This window comes from Pseudophryne corroboree, assembly GCF_028390025.1.
Source record: "Pseudophryne corroboree isolate aPseCor3 chromosome 3 unlocalized genomic scaffold, aPseCor3.hap2 SUPER_3_unloc_7, whole genome shotgun sequence".
NCBI classification, from domain to species: Eukaryota; Metazoa; Chordata; class Amphibia; order Anura; family Myobatrachidae; genus Pseudophryne; species Pseudophryne corroboree.
The window spans coordinates 2,648,355-2,665,537 of record NW_026967563.1 but is presented as its reverse complement, the minus strand read 5'-3'; the positions used below and the strand labels follow the sequence as shown (position 1 = coordinate 2,665,537).

General features: G+C 47.8%; 1 protein-coding gene across 1 annotated transcript in view; it reads left to right on the top strand.

The window, feature by feature from the left end:
- The window catches only part of LOC134984645 (uncharacterized), a 475,458-nt gene that overhangs the window by 12,245 nt on the left and 446,030 nt on the right, over positions 1-17,183 (top strand). The window contains exons 3-4 of the mRNA XM_063950187.1: positions 1,535-1,726; positions 3,567-3,645. Coding sequence (XP_063806257.1) covers positions 1,535-1,726; positions 3,567-3,645 — 271 coding nt within the window. The remainder of the gene's footprint in view (positions 1-1,534; positions 1,727-3,566; positions 3,646-17,183) is intronic.

Sequence of the window (17,183 nt, the reverse complement as noted above, 5' to 3'; positions counted from 1 at the left end):
GGTCTCCTCACAGACTCACAAGTGAAATAATTAGCTCCACCTGTGGACCTTTTAAAATGTGTCAGTGAGTAATTAATACACCTGTGCACTTGCTGGGTTACCTGCAAAACATGCACTGTGTGGGGTCCCGAGGACCAAGTTTGAGAACCACTGATCTATAGTAATAATACAGGATCATGACTGGGGAGGTGAAGGGATCTGGGAGTGTCACAGTGACATCACTTATATCTATAGTAATAATACAGGGACATGACTGGGGAGGTGATAGGATCTGGGAGCATCACTGTGACCTTATATCTATAGTAATAATACAGCGACATGACTGGGGAGGTGAGGGGATCTGGGTGCGTCACTGTGACATCACTAATATCCATAGTCATAATACAGGGATATGACTGGGGAGGTGAGGGATTCAGAGCATCACAGTGAGGTCACATTTCTATAGTAATAATACAGGGATGTCACTGGGGAGGTGAGGGGGTCTTAGACCATCACAGTGACATCACTTATATCTATAGTAATAATACAGGGACTTGACTTGGGAGGTGATGGGATCTTGGAGCTTCATAGTGATGTCACTCATCTATAGTAATAATACAGGGTCATGACTGGGGAGGTGAGAGGATTTTGAAGCGTTACTGATAAGTAACTTATATCTATAGTAATAATACAGGGACTTGACTACGGAGGTGGGGGGATCTGGGAGTGGCGCAGTGATGTCACATATCTATAGCAATAACACAGGGGCATGACTGGGGAGGTAATGGGATCTGGGATCGTCACAGTGGCATCACATATCTATAGTAAATACAGTGACATGACTGGGGAGGGAAGGGCATCTGGTAGCGACACAGTGATGTCACATATCTATAGTAATAACACATGGACATGACAGGGGAGGTGAGGTGATCTGGGAGTGTCACAGTGACATCACTTATCTCTATAGTAATAATACAAGGACATGACTGGGGAGGTGAAGGGATCTGGGAGCATCACTTTGACGTCACATATATCTATAGTATTAATACAGGGACATAACTGCGGAGGTGAGGGGTTTGGGAGCGTCACAGTGATGTCACTTTTGTCTATAGTAATAAAACGGACATGACTGGGGAGGTGAGTGAATCTGGGAGTGTCACAGTGACATCACTTATATCTTTAGTAATAATTCAGGGACATGACTGGGGAGGTGAGGGGGTCTGGGAGCGTCACAGTGACATCACTTATATCTAAAGTATTTATACAAGGACATGACTGGGGAGGTGAGGGAATTGGAGCGTCATAGTGAGGTCACTCATATCTATATTAATGATACAGTGATGTGACTGGGGAGGTGAGGGGGTCTTGGAGCCTCACAGTGACATCACTTATATCTATAGTAATAATACAGGGACATGACTGAGGAGGTTAAGGGATATTGGAGCTTCATAGTGACGTCACTTATATATATAGTAATAATACAAGGACATGACTGGGGAGGTGAGGGGATCTGGTAGTGTATATATTGATATTTGATGTCTCCACCATTACACAGGATTACACAATAGTGAAGAAGACATCCAATGAGTGTGAGACACCCAGTAGCCATCCCCGTGTTTCAGGAGGACTGAGTAGAACCCAGAGCACCATCACGGTGCCTCCACCTCACTCACTGACACATGAGAGACACAATGACCAGAAGATCCTGGAACTCGCCAACAAGATCATTCAGCAGCTGACTGGAGAGGTGACTGCTGGGAATGGGACATTATACAGTAACACCAGGGGATGTGTCTGGGTGATGACTGGAGAGGTGACTGCTGGGAATGGGACATTATATACAGTAACACCAGGGAATGTGTCTGGGTGATGACTGGAGAGGTGACTGCCGGGAATGGGACATTATACAGTAACACCAGGGGATGTGTCTGGGTGATGACTGGAGAGGTGACTGCTGGGAATGGGGCATTATACAGTAACACCGGGGGATGTGTCTGGGTGATGACTGGAGAGGTGACTGCTGGGAATGGGGCATTATACAGTAACACCAGGGGACGTGTCTGGGTGATGACTGGAGAGGTGACTGCTGGGAATGGGACATTATACAGTACCACCAGGGGACGTGTGTGGGTGATGACTGGAGAGGTGACTGCTGGGAATGGGGCATTATACAGTAACACCAGGGGATGTGTCTGGGTGATGACTGGAGAGGTGACTGCTGGGAATGGTACATTATAAAGTAACACCGGGGGATGTGTCTGGGTGATGACTGGAGAGGTGACTGCTGGGAATGGGGCATTATACAGTAACACCAGGGGATGTGTCTGGGTGATGACTGGAGAGGTGACTGCTGGGAATGGGTCATTATACAGTAACACCAGGGGATGTGTCTGGGTGATGACTGGAGAGGTGACTGCTGGGAATGGGACATTATGCAGTAACACCAGGAGACGTGTCTGGGTGATGACTGGAGAGGTGACTGCTGGGAATGGGACATTATACAGTAACACCAGGGAATGTGTCTGGGTGATGACTGGAGAGGTGACTGCTGGGAATGGGGCATTATACAGTAACACCAGGGGACGTGTCTGGGTGATGACTGGAGAGGTGACTGCTGGGAATGGTACATTATACAGTAACACCGGGGTACGTGTCTGGGTGATGACTGGAGAGGTGACTGCTGGGAATGGGACATTATACAGTAACACCAGGGGAAGTGTCTGGGTGATGACTGGAGAGGTGACTGCTGGGAATGGGACATTATACAGTAACACCAGGGGACGTGTCTGGGTGTTGACTGGAGAGGTGACTGCTGGGAATGGGACATTATACAGTAACACCAGGGCATGTGCCTGGGTGATGACTGGAGAGGTGACTGCTGGGAATGGGGCATTATACAGTAACACCAGGGGATGTGTCTGGTGATGACTGGACAGGTGACTGCTGGGAATGGGACATTATACAGTAACACCAGGGGACGTGTCTGGGTGATGACCGGAGAGGTGACTGCTGGGAATGGGACATTATACAGTAACACCAGGGGATGTGTCTGGGTGATGACTGGAGAGGTGACTGCTGGGAATGGGGCATTATACAGTAACACCGGGGGATGTGTCTGGGTGATGACTGGAGAGGTGACTGCTGGGAATGGGACATTATACAGTATCACCAGGGGATGTGTCTGGGTGATGACTGGAGAGGTGACTGCTGGGAATGGGACATTATACAGTAACACCGGGGGATGTGTCTGGCGGATGACTGGAGAGGTGACTGCTGGGAATGGGACATTATACAGTAACACCTGGGGATGTGTCTGGGTGATAACTGGAGAGGTGACTGCTGGGAATGGGACATTATAAAGTAACACCGGGGATGTGTCTGGGTGATGACTGGAGAGGTGACTGCTGGGAATGGGACATTATACAGTAACACCAGGGGATGTGTCTGGGTGATGACTGGAGAGGTGATTGCTGGGAATGGAGCATTATACAGTAACACCGGGGGACGTGTCTGGGTGATGACTGTATCACTGTGTGTGTCAGGTTCCTATAAGGTGTCAGGATGTCACTGTCTATGTCTCCATGCAGGAGGGGGAGTATATAGAGGAACACGGGGGTCTGTACAAGGACGTGATGATGGAGAATCACCGGCCCCTCACATCACTGGGTAAGAGGAGACTGTAATGTATTGTACAGGGGAGAGCAGGTATGGGGGCCTCTATATACACACATCACCTGATAATCACATATATACACTGTACTCAGTCACTGTGTGTCTCCTACAGATGGGCCCAGTAACAGAGATACCCCAGAGAGATGTCCCCATCCTCTGTATTCCCAGGACTGTACAGAGGAGAATCACAGGATCCCACAGGAGGATCAGGTAGGTGGGATTTAGGGTCTCACCAATATACCAAAGTGACTGTCACTATATGATCTGTAGAGGAGCTGTGTGTCTTATACACTGATATTATACTGTTTCACCTCAATTTAATCAAACATTATGCAAATGCCATTGTATTTCTCTTTCATCCACTAGGGGACACTGGAGTCTTATACAGTAGGGGTCTAAAGCTTGCAACCGGAGGTGTGGCACAATCTAAAATTAGCATTGTCTGCACAGCCGGCTCCTCCCCCTTCACATCCCTCCTCCCTCAGTTTGAAAAATTGTGCCTAGGAGGTAACATTACAGAAAACTCAGGCTGCGTCAACCTAATGAAAAGGGGGACAAAAGCCTTTGAATTAGAGAGACAATGATCCCATATAAAGGGATCTGCATCTCTCTATGGAAAATCCGGAGCACAGAGTCAGCATTTCCATGGGCAGTGAGTACTGGTGGTTAATATGGGCCTTAGATAGAAAGGCAGAGGCTATTAGCAGGACTCCTTCCAATTCCCACAACTTGAGGTTTAAAAAATTATTATTATTATTATTATTATCTGGCCAGTGTGCACGCTGCTGCCTCCAGGCTTCCTGTAACTTAAGTCCTGGCAGACTAGCAGCGCAGCTCCCCCGCCGCCCGACTTCTTTTATACACACAGCGAATGCTCAAACACTCCCTGGCCGGCTTCTACTCCCGCTGCATGTCAGCTCCCCCCCCCCCCCCCCCCGCCCCCCCTCTACATCGGAGGGAGACGCATCGCGGCTGTCAGCGGTGGCATCCTCACATACAGCGGAAATGGTCTCTCGCCCTCTCCCACTGCCAGCGGAGGGATACACAGCGCGCCTGTCAGTAGCAGCATCACACACACTACGGGCGCTTGGGAAGTGCGTCCACCGCCCGCTCAGATGATCTCTCGTCCCTTCCCGCCGCCAGCGGAGGGCTGAGGGTGACTACAAAGGGGGAAATTAATAGAAACTGATCCTTTTGCTAGTAAGCCCGGCCTGGGACAGCCGTTAAGGGGGTAGAGTGACCCTAGGAAGGACCCAGAGAGCCTTAGTAATATATATTTATTAAATAAATGGCGGCCATTTTTAAATGAAAAGAGGCGCCAAAAGGACTCTCTCAGGCGTTATTACCTTTAGAATAGACGGGCTTCCTGGCCGGTCAGAGCAGAGGGACGGGTTATTATAATAGAGCAACTGCTCCCTCTACTGGACATTTGTATTTAGGACTCTCTCAGGCGTTATTACCTTTAGAATAGACGGGCTTCCTGGCCGGTCAGAGCAGAGGGACGGGTTATTATAATAGAGCAACTGCTCCCTCTACTGGACATTTGTATTTAGGACTCTCTCAGGCGTTATTACCTTTAGAATAGACGGGCTTCCTGGCCGGTCAGAGCAGAGGGACGGGTTATTATAATAGAGCAACTGCTCCCTCTACTGGACATTTGTATTTAGGACTCTCTCAGGCGTTATTACCTTTAGAATAGACAGGCTTCCTGGCCGGTCAGAGCAGAGGGAGGGGTTATTATAATAGAGCAACTGCTCCCTCTACTGGACATTTGTATTTAGGACTCTCTCAGGCGTTATTACCATTAGAATAGACAGGCTTCCTGGCCGGTCAGAGCAGAGGGACGGGTTATTATAATAGAGCAACTACTCCCTCTACTGGACATTTGTATTTAGGACTCTCTCAGGCGTTATTACCTTTAGAATAGACGGGCTTCCTGGCCGGTCAGAGCAGAGGGACGGGTTATTATAATAGAGCAACTGCTCCCTCTACTGGACATTTGTATTTAGGACTCTGCTGCAATGGATTTTCAATGGATTCTGACAGGCATTTTTATGCTTTAGATTTTCAAGGAACTTCTAAACAAAAGATCCCGATAAAATGATGGGAACGACTGGATCACAACCCTGACCTCAGAACTGAAATACAGTTGGGTTTGTGAGGCTGGTGATATTATTATTCTAAATTGTTATTTTTTGTTTTGTGTGTAGTGTTTAGAAAGGTCCAGCTAGGGGGATCCAGAGTACCTTTACTCCCATCACCCGTTACCGTCTTTCTGTTCCTATTATAAAGAGGGGAAGCCCTGAGGAGCGCTCTATGGGGTACGGCTTCAAATGTCAAAAGCACTTACCACCAACACTAAGACTTACTATGTTTCCACAAAATGTAGTAAGATGAGCAAGGGTGAGCGGCTCCTGGGTATGCATTGCCTGTCTTGTTAAGGGCGTCCAGCACGGGAGGAAGGCTCCGCCAAGGTCATGGGAGCAAGCCCTAACAGGTATTTCAAAGGAAATGTCAGAATCCCGCAAACAGCAGTCGGAAAGGACTGAGGGATTCTCAAAGACTATGGAGGAATTTCTGATTTAAATTAATCCCTCCTGCGCAAGCATAAAGAAATGCGAACAAGTCGATTAAGAGAACCATCCTCATCTTACACGAAGGAGGAAGAGGGTCTTATTATAGATAAAGTGGCAAGATACTTAAGTCTGCCTTAGATCAGGAGTTTAGATTCCCTTATAGAAGCGGATATAGAGACCCTAAACTTCAGGAAGTAAGAAGTTAAGGATACAGAGAGTTTTCGATTGATTCGTATCCCACAATCGTTGCCAGTAGTGCTCCCTATTCCTAGAACTCTCCAGACTCAGATGGCGAATTGTTAGGGTCTCCTGCCTCTATGCTGCCACGTCGTCATGGCAACCGGGAGACAAGTGCTAGCGGAGTGGCCTGAGCGCAGCTGATACTCCGGTTCGGGTCATTTGCTGTGCAGTGGTTATAGGCTTTGTGCACGGCAGGGGATCCGGTGCTGGTTTTTGTGCTCACAGTCTGTGAGGTCTAAGTGGGGCGTGGACAGCACCTGCTATATAAGGCCTCTTCTCAGGTTAAGCAGATGCTGCTGAATCTTTGTTGGTTAGTCAGTTCCTGAAAGTTAGCCAGTACTGTTTAGCTTTGTATTTGTTTGTTGCTTACTGCAAATAGGCCTTGGGATTTGGTACTACACTCTGCCAATCCAGACCTAGCAGTAAGACTGGAGTCAGTCGTTTAACTTGCTGGGGTTCTTTTGCTACTCTGTGAACTTAGCAAGTTTGCGGCTGTATTCTCAGACTTGCCTGCCAAAATCCTTTCTCACTGTGCAAGGTGTTCTGGTGTCAGTTTAGTGGCAGTAAGCTGAACCAGTGCACTGCAAGTGAGGACTAGGATTGTGGAGACTCTCCTTGTGTCTATTATTCCATCTCTGACCAAGGAGTTTACTGCCACACCCGTTGGTAACCCTTTAGGGTTTTGCTGTTGCCCTTAGCAACAGCATTTCGGGTTCTCTACGTATTAAAACACAACATCTTGCTTCTTTCCATCTGAGCACTCCTAATACTAGGGAGATACCCAGTTTCTTAGCCTCTGGGCTTCTCTGTTCACTTTGTGTTTATTTTGTTACACTATCACCTTCTGTGTACGTAATGTCATATTCCCCAGTCTGTCTGTAAGTTCATTTGTTTTGCATCCCTCTCCGTTCAGACACCAGTACATTCCTGCAGGCACTGGTGTGCATAACACGAATGCTTGGAAGCAGCCTGATAAACGCTTTCAAGTGCCAAGGAGGTTTGAATTTAAGAATCCTTTATCAAAAAGTGTAATGGTTAAATGGCCTACTGGGCATTTTCAAACAAGGCAATGTCACCTAGGCCTAGCGTGACCACCTTAAAGGATATGTCAGGTCGCACACTGCATCAAAAGCAATTTTTGTACCAGCACCTTGTCACATGGACTGGGCGTGAATAGGTAGCATGGAGGAGGTTTCTCAGTAGCAGAGCATATTGGAGAATTAGCTGCTTATCTGTGCCAGGCTTCAAAGGACGCTCATAAAATAACAGTCAGTTATTGCAGGTTTGGAACTAGGAGAGTTAATGGTATCCATGGACATAAGGGATGCATTCCTGCATATCCCGATTTGGACCCCCCACCAAGCTTACTTAAGATTTGCACTGGTGCAGGATCCTTTCCAAATGAAGGGTCCTACCATTCGGTCTATCATCAGCCCCAGGACTCTTTTACGAGGATCATGGCAGTAATGGTGGCAGGATTGAGACGATCTCCTGATCAAAGCCTTCTCTCAAGAACGGCTCATCAAGGATGCTCAGACATCTTATCAACTTCTCATTCAACATGGGTGGATGGTGAATTTCCAGAAACCTAACCTCAGACCAATGCAACGGATTCCATTCCTATATCTCATCTTGGACACAGTAAGATTGAGGGCTTTCTTACCAGAGAATAAGATCCAGGACCTATAGAGGCTAGTGACTTAGGTACTGAGGACACAACTGTCTCCCTGCACCTCTCTGTGCAACTTCTCGGGATGATGGTGACGTCTTTCGAGGCTCTCCAGTACAGCTGACTTCACTTACGACCATTCCCAATGAACGTTACTGCTCAGGGACCAGGGTAACACTAGCTCCTGCATCGAAAGATCCGATTTTCTCTGACGTCCTAGTGGATGCTGGGACTCCGTAAGGACCATGGGGAATAGCGGCTCCGCAGGAGACAGGGCACAATACTAAAAGCTTTAGGATCAGGTGGTGTGTACTGGCTCCTCCCCCTATGACCCTCCTCCAAGCCTCAGTTAGGTTTTTGTGCCCGTCCGAGCAGGGTGCAATCTAGGTGGCTCTCCTAAAGAGCTGCTTAGAAAAAGTTTTTAGGTTTTTTATTTTCAGTGAGTCCTGCTGGCAACAGGCTCACTGCTACGAGGGACTTAGGGGAGAGAAGTGAACTCACCTGTGTGCAGGATGGATTGACTTCTTAGGCTACTGGACACCATTAGCTCCAGAGGGATCGAACACAGGCCCAGCCATGGAGTCCGGTCCCGGAGCCGCGCCGCCGACCCCCCTTGCAGATGCCGAAGATGAAGAGGTCCAGAGGTCCAGAAACAGGCGGCAGAAGACTTTCAGTCTTCATAAGGTAGCGCACAGCACTGCAGCTGTGCGCCATTGTTGTCAGCACACTTCACACCAGCGGTCACTGAGGGTGCAGGGCGCTGGGGGGGGGCGCCCTGGGCAGCAATGTATAATACCTTTTTTATGGCTAAAATACATCACATATAGCCCTTGAGGCTATATGGATGTATTTAACCCCTGCCAGATCTCACAAACTCCGGGAGAAGAGCCCGCCGTTTTAGGGGGCGGGGCCTATTATCCTCAGCACACAGCGCCATTTTCCTGCTCAGCTCCGCTGTGAGGAAGGCTCCCAGGCTCTCCCCTGCACTGCACTACAGAAACAGGGTTAAAACAGAGAGGGGGTGCACTTTTTTGGCGATATAATTACATATGTGAAAATGCTATAAGGGAAAACACTTGTATAAGGGGTTGTCCCTGTATAATTATAGCGTTTTTGGTGTGTGCTGGCAAACTCTCCCTCTGTCTCCCCAAAGGGCTAGTGGGGTCCTGTCCTCTATCAGAGCATTCCCTGTGTGTGTGCTGTGTGTCGGTACGTGTGTGTCGACATGTAGGAGGACGATGTTGGTGAGGAGGCGGAGAAATTGCCTGTATTGAGTCACTCTCTAGGGAGTCGACACCGGAATGGATGGCTTATTTAGGAATTACGTGATAATGTCAACACGCTGCAAGGTCGGTTGACGACATGAGACGGCCGGCAAACAAATTAGTACCTGTCAATGCGTCTCAGACACCGTCAGGGGCTTTAAAACGCCCATTTACCTCAGTCGGTCGACACAGACACAGACATGGACACTGACTCCAGTGTCGACGGTGAAGAAACAAACGTATTTTCCTTTAGGGCCACACGTTACATGTTAAGGGCAATGAAGGAGGTGTTACATATTTCTGATACTACAAGTACCACAAATAAGGGTATTATGTAGGGTGTGAAGAAGCTACCTGTAGTTTTTCCCGAATCAGATAAATTAAATGAAGTGTGTGATGATACGTGGGTTTCCTCCGATAGAAAATTATTGGCGGTATACCCTTTCCCGCCAGAAGTTAGGGCGAGTTGGGAAACACACCTTAGGGTGGATAAGGCGCTCACACGCTTATAAAAACAAGTGGCGTTACCGTCTCCAGATACGGCCGCCCTCAAGGAGCCAGCTGATAGAAGGCTGAAAAATATCCTTAAAAACGTATATATACACATACTGGTGTTATACTGCGACCAGCAATCGCCTCAGCCTGGATGTGCAGCGCTGGGGGGGCTTGGTCGGATTCTCTGACTGAAAATATTGATACCCTTGACAGGGACAGTATTTTATTGACTATAGAGCATTTAAAGGATGCATTTCTATATATGCGAGATGCGCAGAGGGATATTTGCATTCTGGCATCAAGACTAAGTGTGATGTCCATATCTGCCAGACACGACAGTGGTCAGGTGATGCAGATTCCAGACGGCACATGGAAGTATTGCCGTATAAAGGGGCGGTCCATCGGACCTGGTGGCCATGGCAACAGCTGGAAAATCCACCTTTGTTACCCCAAGTCACATTTCAGCAAGAAAGGACACAGTCTTTTCAGCCTCAGTCCTTTCGCCCCCATAAGGGCAGGCGGGCAAAAGGCCAGTCATATCTGCCCAGGGGTAGAGGAAAGGGAAGAAGACTGCAGCAGGCAGCCCATTCCCAGGAACAGAAGCCCTCCACAGCTTCTACCAAGTCCGCAGCATGACGCTGGGGCCGTACAAGCGGACTCAGGTGCGGTGGGGGGTCATCTCAAGAGTTTCAGCACGCAGTGGGCTCACTCGCAAGTGGACTCCTGGATCCTACACGTAGTATCCCAGATGTACATTGGAAATTCGAGACATCTCCCCCTCACAAGTTCCTGAAGTCTGCTTTACCAACGTCTCCCTCCGACACGGAGGCAGTATTGGAAACAATTCACATGCTGTATTCCCAGCAGGTGATAATCAAAGTACCCCTCCTACAACAAGGAAAGGGGTATTATTCCACACTATATTGTGGTACTGAAGCCAGATGGCTTGATGAAATCTGAAATATTTGAACACTTACATACAAAGGTTCAAATCAAGATGGAATCACTCAGAGCAGTGATAGCGAACCAGGAAGAAGGGGACGATATGGTGTCACTGGATATCAGGGATGCTTACCTACATGTCCCAATTTGCCCTTCTCACCAAGGGTACCTCAGGTTCGTGGTACAGAACTGTCACTATCAGTTCAGACGCTGCCGTTTGGATTGTCCACGGCACCCCGGGTCTTTACCAAGGTAATGGCCGAAATGATGATTCTTCTTAAAAGAAATATGGACGATTTCCTGATAAGGGCAAGGTCCAGAGAACAGTTGGAGGTCGGAGTAGCACTATCTCAAGTAGTTCTACGACAGCACGAGTGGATTCTAAATATTCCAAAATCGCAGCTTTTTCCGACGACGCGTCTACTGTTCCTAGGGATGATTCTGGACACAGTTCAGAAAAGGATGTTTCTCCCGGAGAAGAAAGCCAGGGAGTTATCCGAGCTAGTCAGGAACCTCCTAAAACCAGGAAAAGTCCTGTGAAAAATGGTGGTTTCTTACAAAGCGATCCCATTCGGTAGATTTCACGCAAGAACCTTTCAGTGGGATCTGCCGGAAAAATGGTCCGGATCGCATCTTCAGATGTATCAGCGGATAACCCTGTCTCCAAGGACAAGGGTGTTTCTTCTGCGTTGGCTGCAGAGTGCTCATCTATGAAAGGGCCGCAGATTCGGCATTCAGGACTGGGTCCTGGTGACCACGGATGCCAGCCTGAGAGGCTGGGGAGCAGTCACACAAGGAAAAAATTTCCAGGGAGTGTGATCAAGTCTGGAGACTTCTCTCCACATAAATATACTGGAGCTAAGGGCAATTTACAATGCTCTAAGCTTAGCAAGACCTCTGCTTCAAGGTCAGCCGGTATTGATCCAGTGGGAAAACATCACGGCAGTCGCCCACGTAAACAGACAGGGCGGCACAAGAAGCAGAAGGGCAATGGCAGATACGGCAAGGATTCTTCGCTGGGCGGAAAATCATGTGATAACACTCTCAGCAGTGTTCTTTCCGGGAGTGGAAAACTGGGAAGCAGTCTTCCTCAGCAGGCATGTCCTCCACCTGGGAGAGTGGGGACTTCATCGGGAAGTTTTCCACATGATTGTAAACCGTTGGGAAAAAACCAAAGGTGGACATGATGGCGTCCCGCCTGAACAAAATTAGACAGATATTGCGCCAGGTCAAGGGACCCTCAGGCAATAGCGGTGGACGCTCTGGTAACACCGTGGGTGTACCAGTCAGTGTATATGTTCCCTCCTATGCCTCTCATACCAAAAGTACTGAGAATCATAAGAAGGAGAGGAGTAAGAACGATACTCGTGGTTCCGGATTGGCCAAGAGGGACTTGGTGCCCGGAACTTCAAGAGATGCTCACGGAAGACCCGTGGCCTCTACCTCTAAGAAAGGACCTGCTCCAGCAGGGGCCTTGTCTGTTCCAAGACTTACCGCGGCTGCGTTTGACGGCATGGCGGTTGAACGCCGGATCCTGAAGGAAAAAGGCATTCCAGATGAAGTCATCCCTACCCTGGTCGAAGCCAGGAAGGATGTAACTGCAAAACATTTTCACCGCATTTGGCGAAAATATGTTGCGTGGTGCGAGGCCAAGAAGGCCCCTACAGAGGAATTCCAACTGGGTCGTTTCCTACATTTCCTGCAAACAGGACTGTCTATGGGCCTAAAATTAGGGTCCATTAAGGTTCAAAATTCGGCCCTGTCGAATTTCTTCCAGAAAGAACTGGTTTCAGTGCCTGAAGTTCAGACGTTTGTAAAAGGGGGTACTGCATATACAGCCTCCTTTTGTGCCTCCAGTGGCACCTTGGGATCTCAATGTTGTTTTGAGTTTCCTAAAAGTCACAGTGGTTTGAACCACTCACCACTGTGGACTTAAAATATCTCACATGGAAGGTGACGATGCTGTTAGCCCTGGCTTCAGCCAGGCGTTTGTCAGAATTGGCGGCTTTATCATATAAAAGCCCTTACTAAATTTTTTCATTCTGACAGGGCAAAATTGAGGACTCGTCCTCAATTTCTCCTTTAGGTGGTTTCTGTTTTTCACATGAACCAACCTATTGTGGTACCTGCGGCTACTAGGGACTTGGAGGACTCCCAAGTTACTTGACGTTGTCAGGGCCCTGAAAATATATGTTTCCAGGACGACTGGAGTCAGAAAATCTGACTCACTGTTTAGCCTGTATGCACCCAACAAGATGGGTGCTCCTGCTTCTAAGCAGACGATTGCTCGCTGGATTTGTAATACAATTCAGCTTGCACATTCTGTGGCAGGCCTGCCACAGTCAAAATCTGTTAAAGCCCATTCCACAAGGAAGTGGGCTCATCTTGGGCGGCTGCCCCAGGGGTCTCGGCTTTGCAACTTTGCCGAGCAGTTACTTGGTCAGGGGCAAACACGTTTGCTAAATTCTACAAATTTGATACCCTGGCTGAGGAGGACCTGGAATTCTCTCATTCGGTGCTGCAGAGTCATCCGCACTCTCCCGCCCGTTTGGGAGCTTTGGTATAATCCCCATGGTCCTTACAGAGTCCCAGCATCCACTAGGACGTCAGAGAAAATAAGATTCTACTTACCAATAAATCTATTTCTCGTAGTCCGTAGTGGATGCTGGGCGCCCATCCCAAGTGCGGATTGTCTGCAATACTTGTACATAGTTATTGTTACAAAAATCGGGTTATTCTTGTTGTGAGCCATCCTTTCAGAGGCTCCTTCGTTGTTATCATACTGTTAACTGGGTTCAGATCACAGGTTGTACGGTGTGATTGGTGTGGCTGGTATGAGTCTTACCCGGGATTCAATATCCTTCCTTATTATGCACGCTTGTCCGGGCACAGTATCCTAACTGAGGCTTGGAGGAGGGTCATAGGGGGAGGAGCCAGTACACACCACCTGATCCTAAAGCTTTTAGTATTGTGCCCTGTCTCCTGCGGAGCCGCTATTCCCCATGGTCCTTACGGAGTCCCAGCATCCACTACGGACTACGAGAAATAGATTTATCGGTAAGTAAAATCTTATTTTCACAAGAGATACGGATCTCCTTAATTGGGTGGTCGTTCCACTAAAACCTTGCAGCAGGCAAGAATTTTGAATTTAGGATTGGAGGATTCTCAGAACAAATGCCAGTCTCAGAGGTTGGGGAAGCGGTCCTAGAGACCCATCACTTTCAGGGCAAATGGACTTTACTGGAAAGCGGGTTACCCATAACCATTCTCGAACTGAGAAACAGTTTACAAATCGCTTCTCTTAGCCGAAGATATAGTCAGTGGTCAACAGTGAACCGGAAAGCAGATTATCACAGTCGCCAGGACTGCATCCAGGCGAGCGGTGTTTACACAGATCTTCGACATGAATGTGAGTAGATGGTGTCTACCTCAGGTGGACCTGATGGCGTCTCGACAAAATCATTAGCTGCCCAGGTATGTGTCCAGGACAAGAGATCCAGCAGCAGAAGAACTGGACACGCTGACACTTCCTTGGTGTTACAGAAGGGTTTACATTTTTCCGCCTTTCCCACTCATACCCCGAATCCTCCAAAAAGGGGTAATACGAGAGCGAGTATGGGCAATTCTCATAGCACCAAGTTGGCCCCGTAGAGGTTGGTACTCGGACTTACGGGGGATACTAGCGGAGGACCCTTGGCGGTTACCTCGAAGGGAGGACCGGCTATATCAGGGGCCGTTCCTCCACTCAGACCTGAACAGGCTACGTTTAATGGCGTGGCTGTTGAGACCCGGATCTTAAGAGTGAGAGGTATACCAAGAATGGCTATTCCTAAAGATGATCGCTGCTCGAAAGCCGGTGACACCCATGTACGACTGCAGACATTAGAAGAAGTACAGGGACTGGTGTTAGGAACATGGGTAGAATTAGACGAATGTCCACTTACCCAGACTTCTACTTTTCACTCCAGCTGGTCTATATGAAGGACTAAGACTAGGTTCCTTGAAGGTTCAAGTTTCGTCTCTCTCCATCCTATTTCAACAGCGGTTAGCGTCCTTACAAGAGGTTCAAACCTTTTTACAGGGGGTTCTGAGGATACAACCTCCTTTCCGTCCTCCCACTGCGCAGTGGGACTTAGATTTGTAGTTGGAATTTTTGAGATCACCATCTTTTGAGCCGTTGGAAAGAACAGACCTGCAATATCTCTCTTGGAAGGTCACGTTATTACTTGCCTTGGCTTCGGCTGGAAGGGTTTTGGTGTAAGGAGCCCTATCAGGTTAGAGTCCTTTGTTAATTTTCCAGAAGGATAAGGCCAAACTCCGTACATGAGCGGATTTCCTTCCTAAGGTCGTTTCGGGGTTTCAGGTAAACCAACCGATTGTGGTCCTATCCTTTCAGGGATTCGCAGATGGGGACGTGTCTTTGGATGTTGTCCGAGCTTACGAATATACTACAAGTTACGTCGTCCTTTAGAAGGTCGGACCATTGGTTTGGTCCAAAGAATGGTTGGCCAGCATCTAGGCAGTCTTTGTTTAGATGGAATAGCTTTGCCAATCGGCAAGCTAATATTTCCTGTGGTAAGCAGTTTCCGGTTCAGACTGGTGCTCATAATACCAGATCAGTGGGTGCCTCATGGGCGGCTATTCGAGGTGCTTCCACTACTCAATTTTGCAGAGCGACAACGTGGTCTCAGCCCACACATTCGCAAACTTTTACAGGTTTGATACCTTGGCGTCCGGAAATTCTAAGTTCGGACGTTTAGTTTTGCAGGCCATCGACAGCACTCCCTCCCTTGGGGATAACTTTGGGACGTCCCCTACTGTATAAGACTCCAGTGTCCCCTAGTGGATGAAAGATAAAAGAGGATTTTGGTACTTACCGATAAATCCATTGATAAAGCTAAATATTTATCTTACTTAAAACCCTTTAAGAGGTCTAAGAACACTGTACGCTATTGACGTATGGAATACCGTAAGGGTACGCACGTTGCGTAACAATCGCTTAGCCGTAGTCGAGACGCTCAAGCGTCACATTCGCTCACGGCCAAGAGATCACAGGCAGGCACGCTATTGGCTGCCGACTAACGTAATGGTTCGCTATTAGCGTAGCAGACGCTCAGGACCACGAGGAGATCACCAGCGGCGCAGACGCTCACAATGTTAAACCTTTATATCTAAACCATAAACAATGTAATATGCAGTAAAACCTTAGTGTAGTGATAGGGTGTAAATGCAACACAGTGTAACCTTATTAACTTAAAAGCTGTTTGAGCGTCACCGACGCTCTGAGAATACTTAGAGATATAAGAAATACACAGATACCGGGCTTAGGGTCTAACGCCTTATATGAATGTTATACTTGCAAAAAGAATAATACAATACAAGTCATACACTACAATATAACATAGACTAACTAACCAGATAACTACACAGGAAATACAATACAATACAATTACGTTTAAGGGAAAATGAGATAGAAAGAGGAGAGAGAGAGAGATATGGCTCACAATAACTTTAAAGACAATATGATTGCGGAGAAAACTTACGCACAAAGGGAATGATCGCATGCGCCTTTCTGAATATCCAGCTCCCGATTATCAGTGATGAGAACCGTTGAAGAGAATGAATAGAGCTGGATATGATCGGCTATTCTATTTATGCCCCACACACAGTACAATTCAATGGTCCCTACAATCTCATTGTTCATTGGACACAGGAATTCGTCTTCGCATTATAACAAAAGGTTGATTCATACAGGTGGGCTGTGACTATTTTCAACTGCTCAGGTGGGTGGGAAACTAGGTTTCCCGCCGCATGACTAAGTAAGTGCAAATAATAGTAAATGGACATAAACTTCTTATGTCCATAACTATTCGCACGAGCGATTAATCCGCTTCAAACCAACACCGGAATATTGCTAATTAAATACTCTTCCGATGGATACTAAACACCACTGTATGACCCATGTCTGACCCTTCGTATCAAACAAAGAGGGATCTCTCTGTCCATGAACATGCTACATTAACTAAACTTTCAGAATCTATCAAAGGGACCATAATCTATAAAATACATTATATGTTAAAAATATGTAACGATTGAGTCGCACGCTGGGCACACAGAAACTCTACCATAAATGCGCATACCGTGCGCCCGCGGGTGCACGCAACAGCGGGTATGCACACGCACGGGAGAGCGCACGCATGCGCAGCGCGGACCTGTATGAGGTACAAATATGGTAGTGTGCATCGTGATATTTTTCTGACTTTGACACCATTTCTCTGAATCCTCTAGGGGACACTGGATGCCCGCCTCGGTGCTCTCAACCTGCTGTGTTCAAAGTTCTTGTTC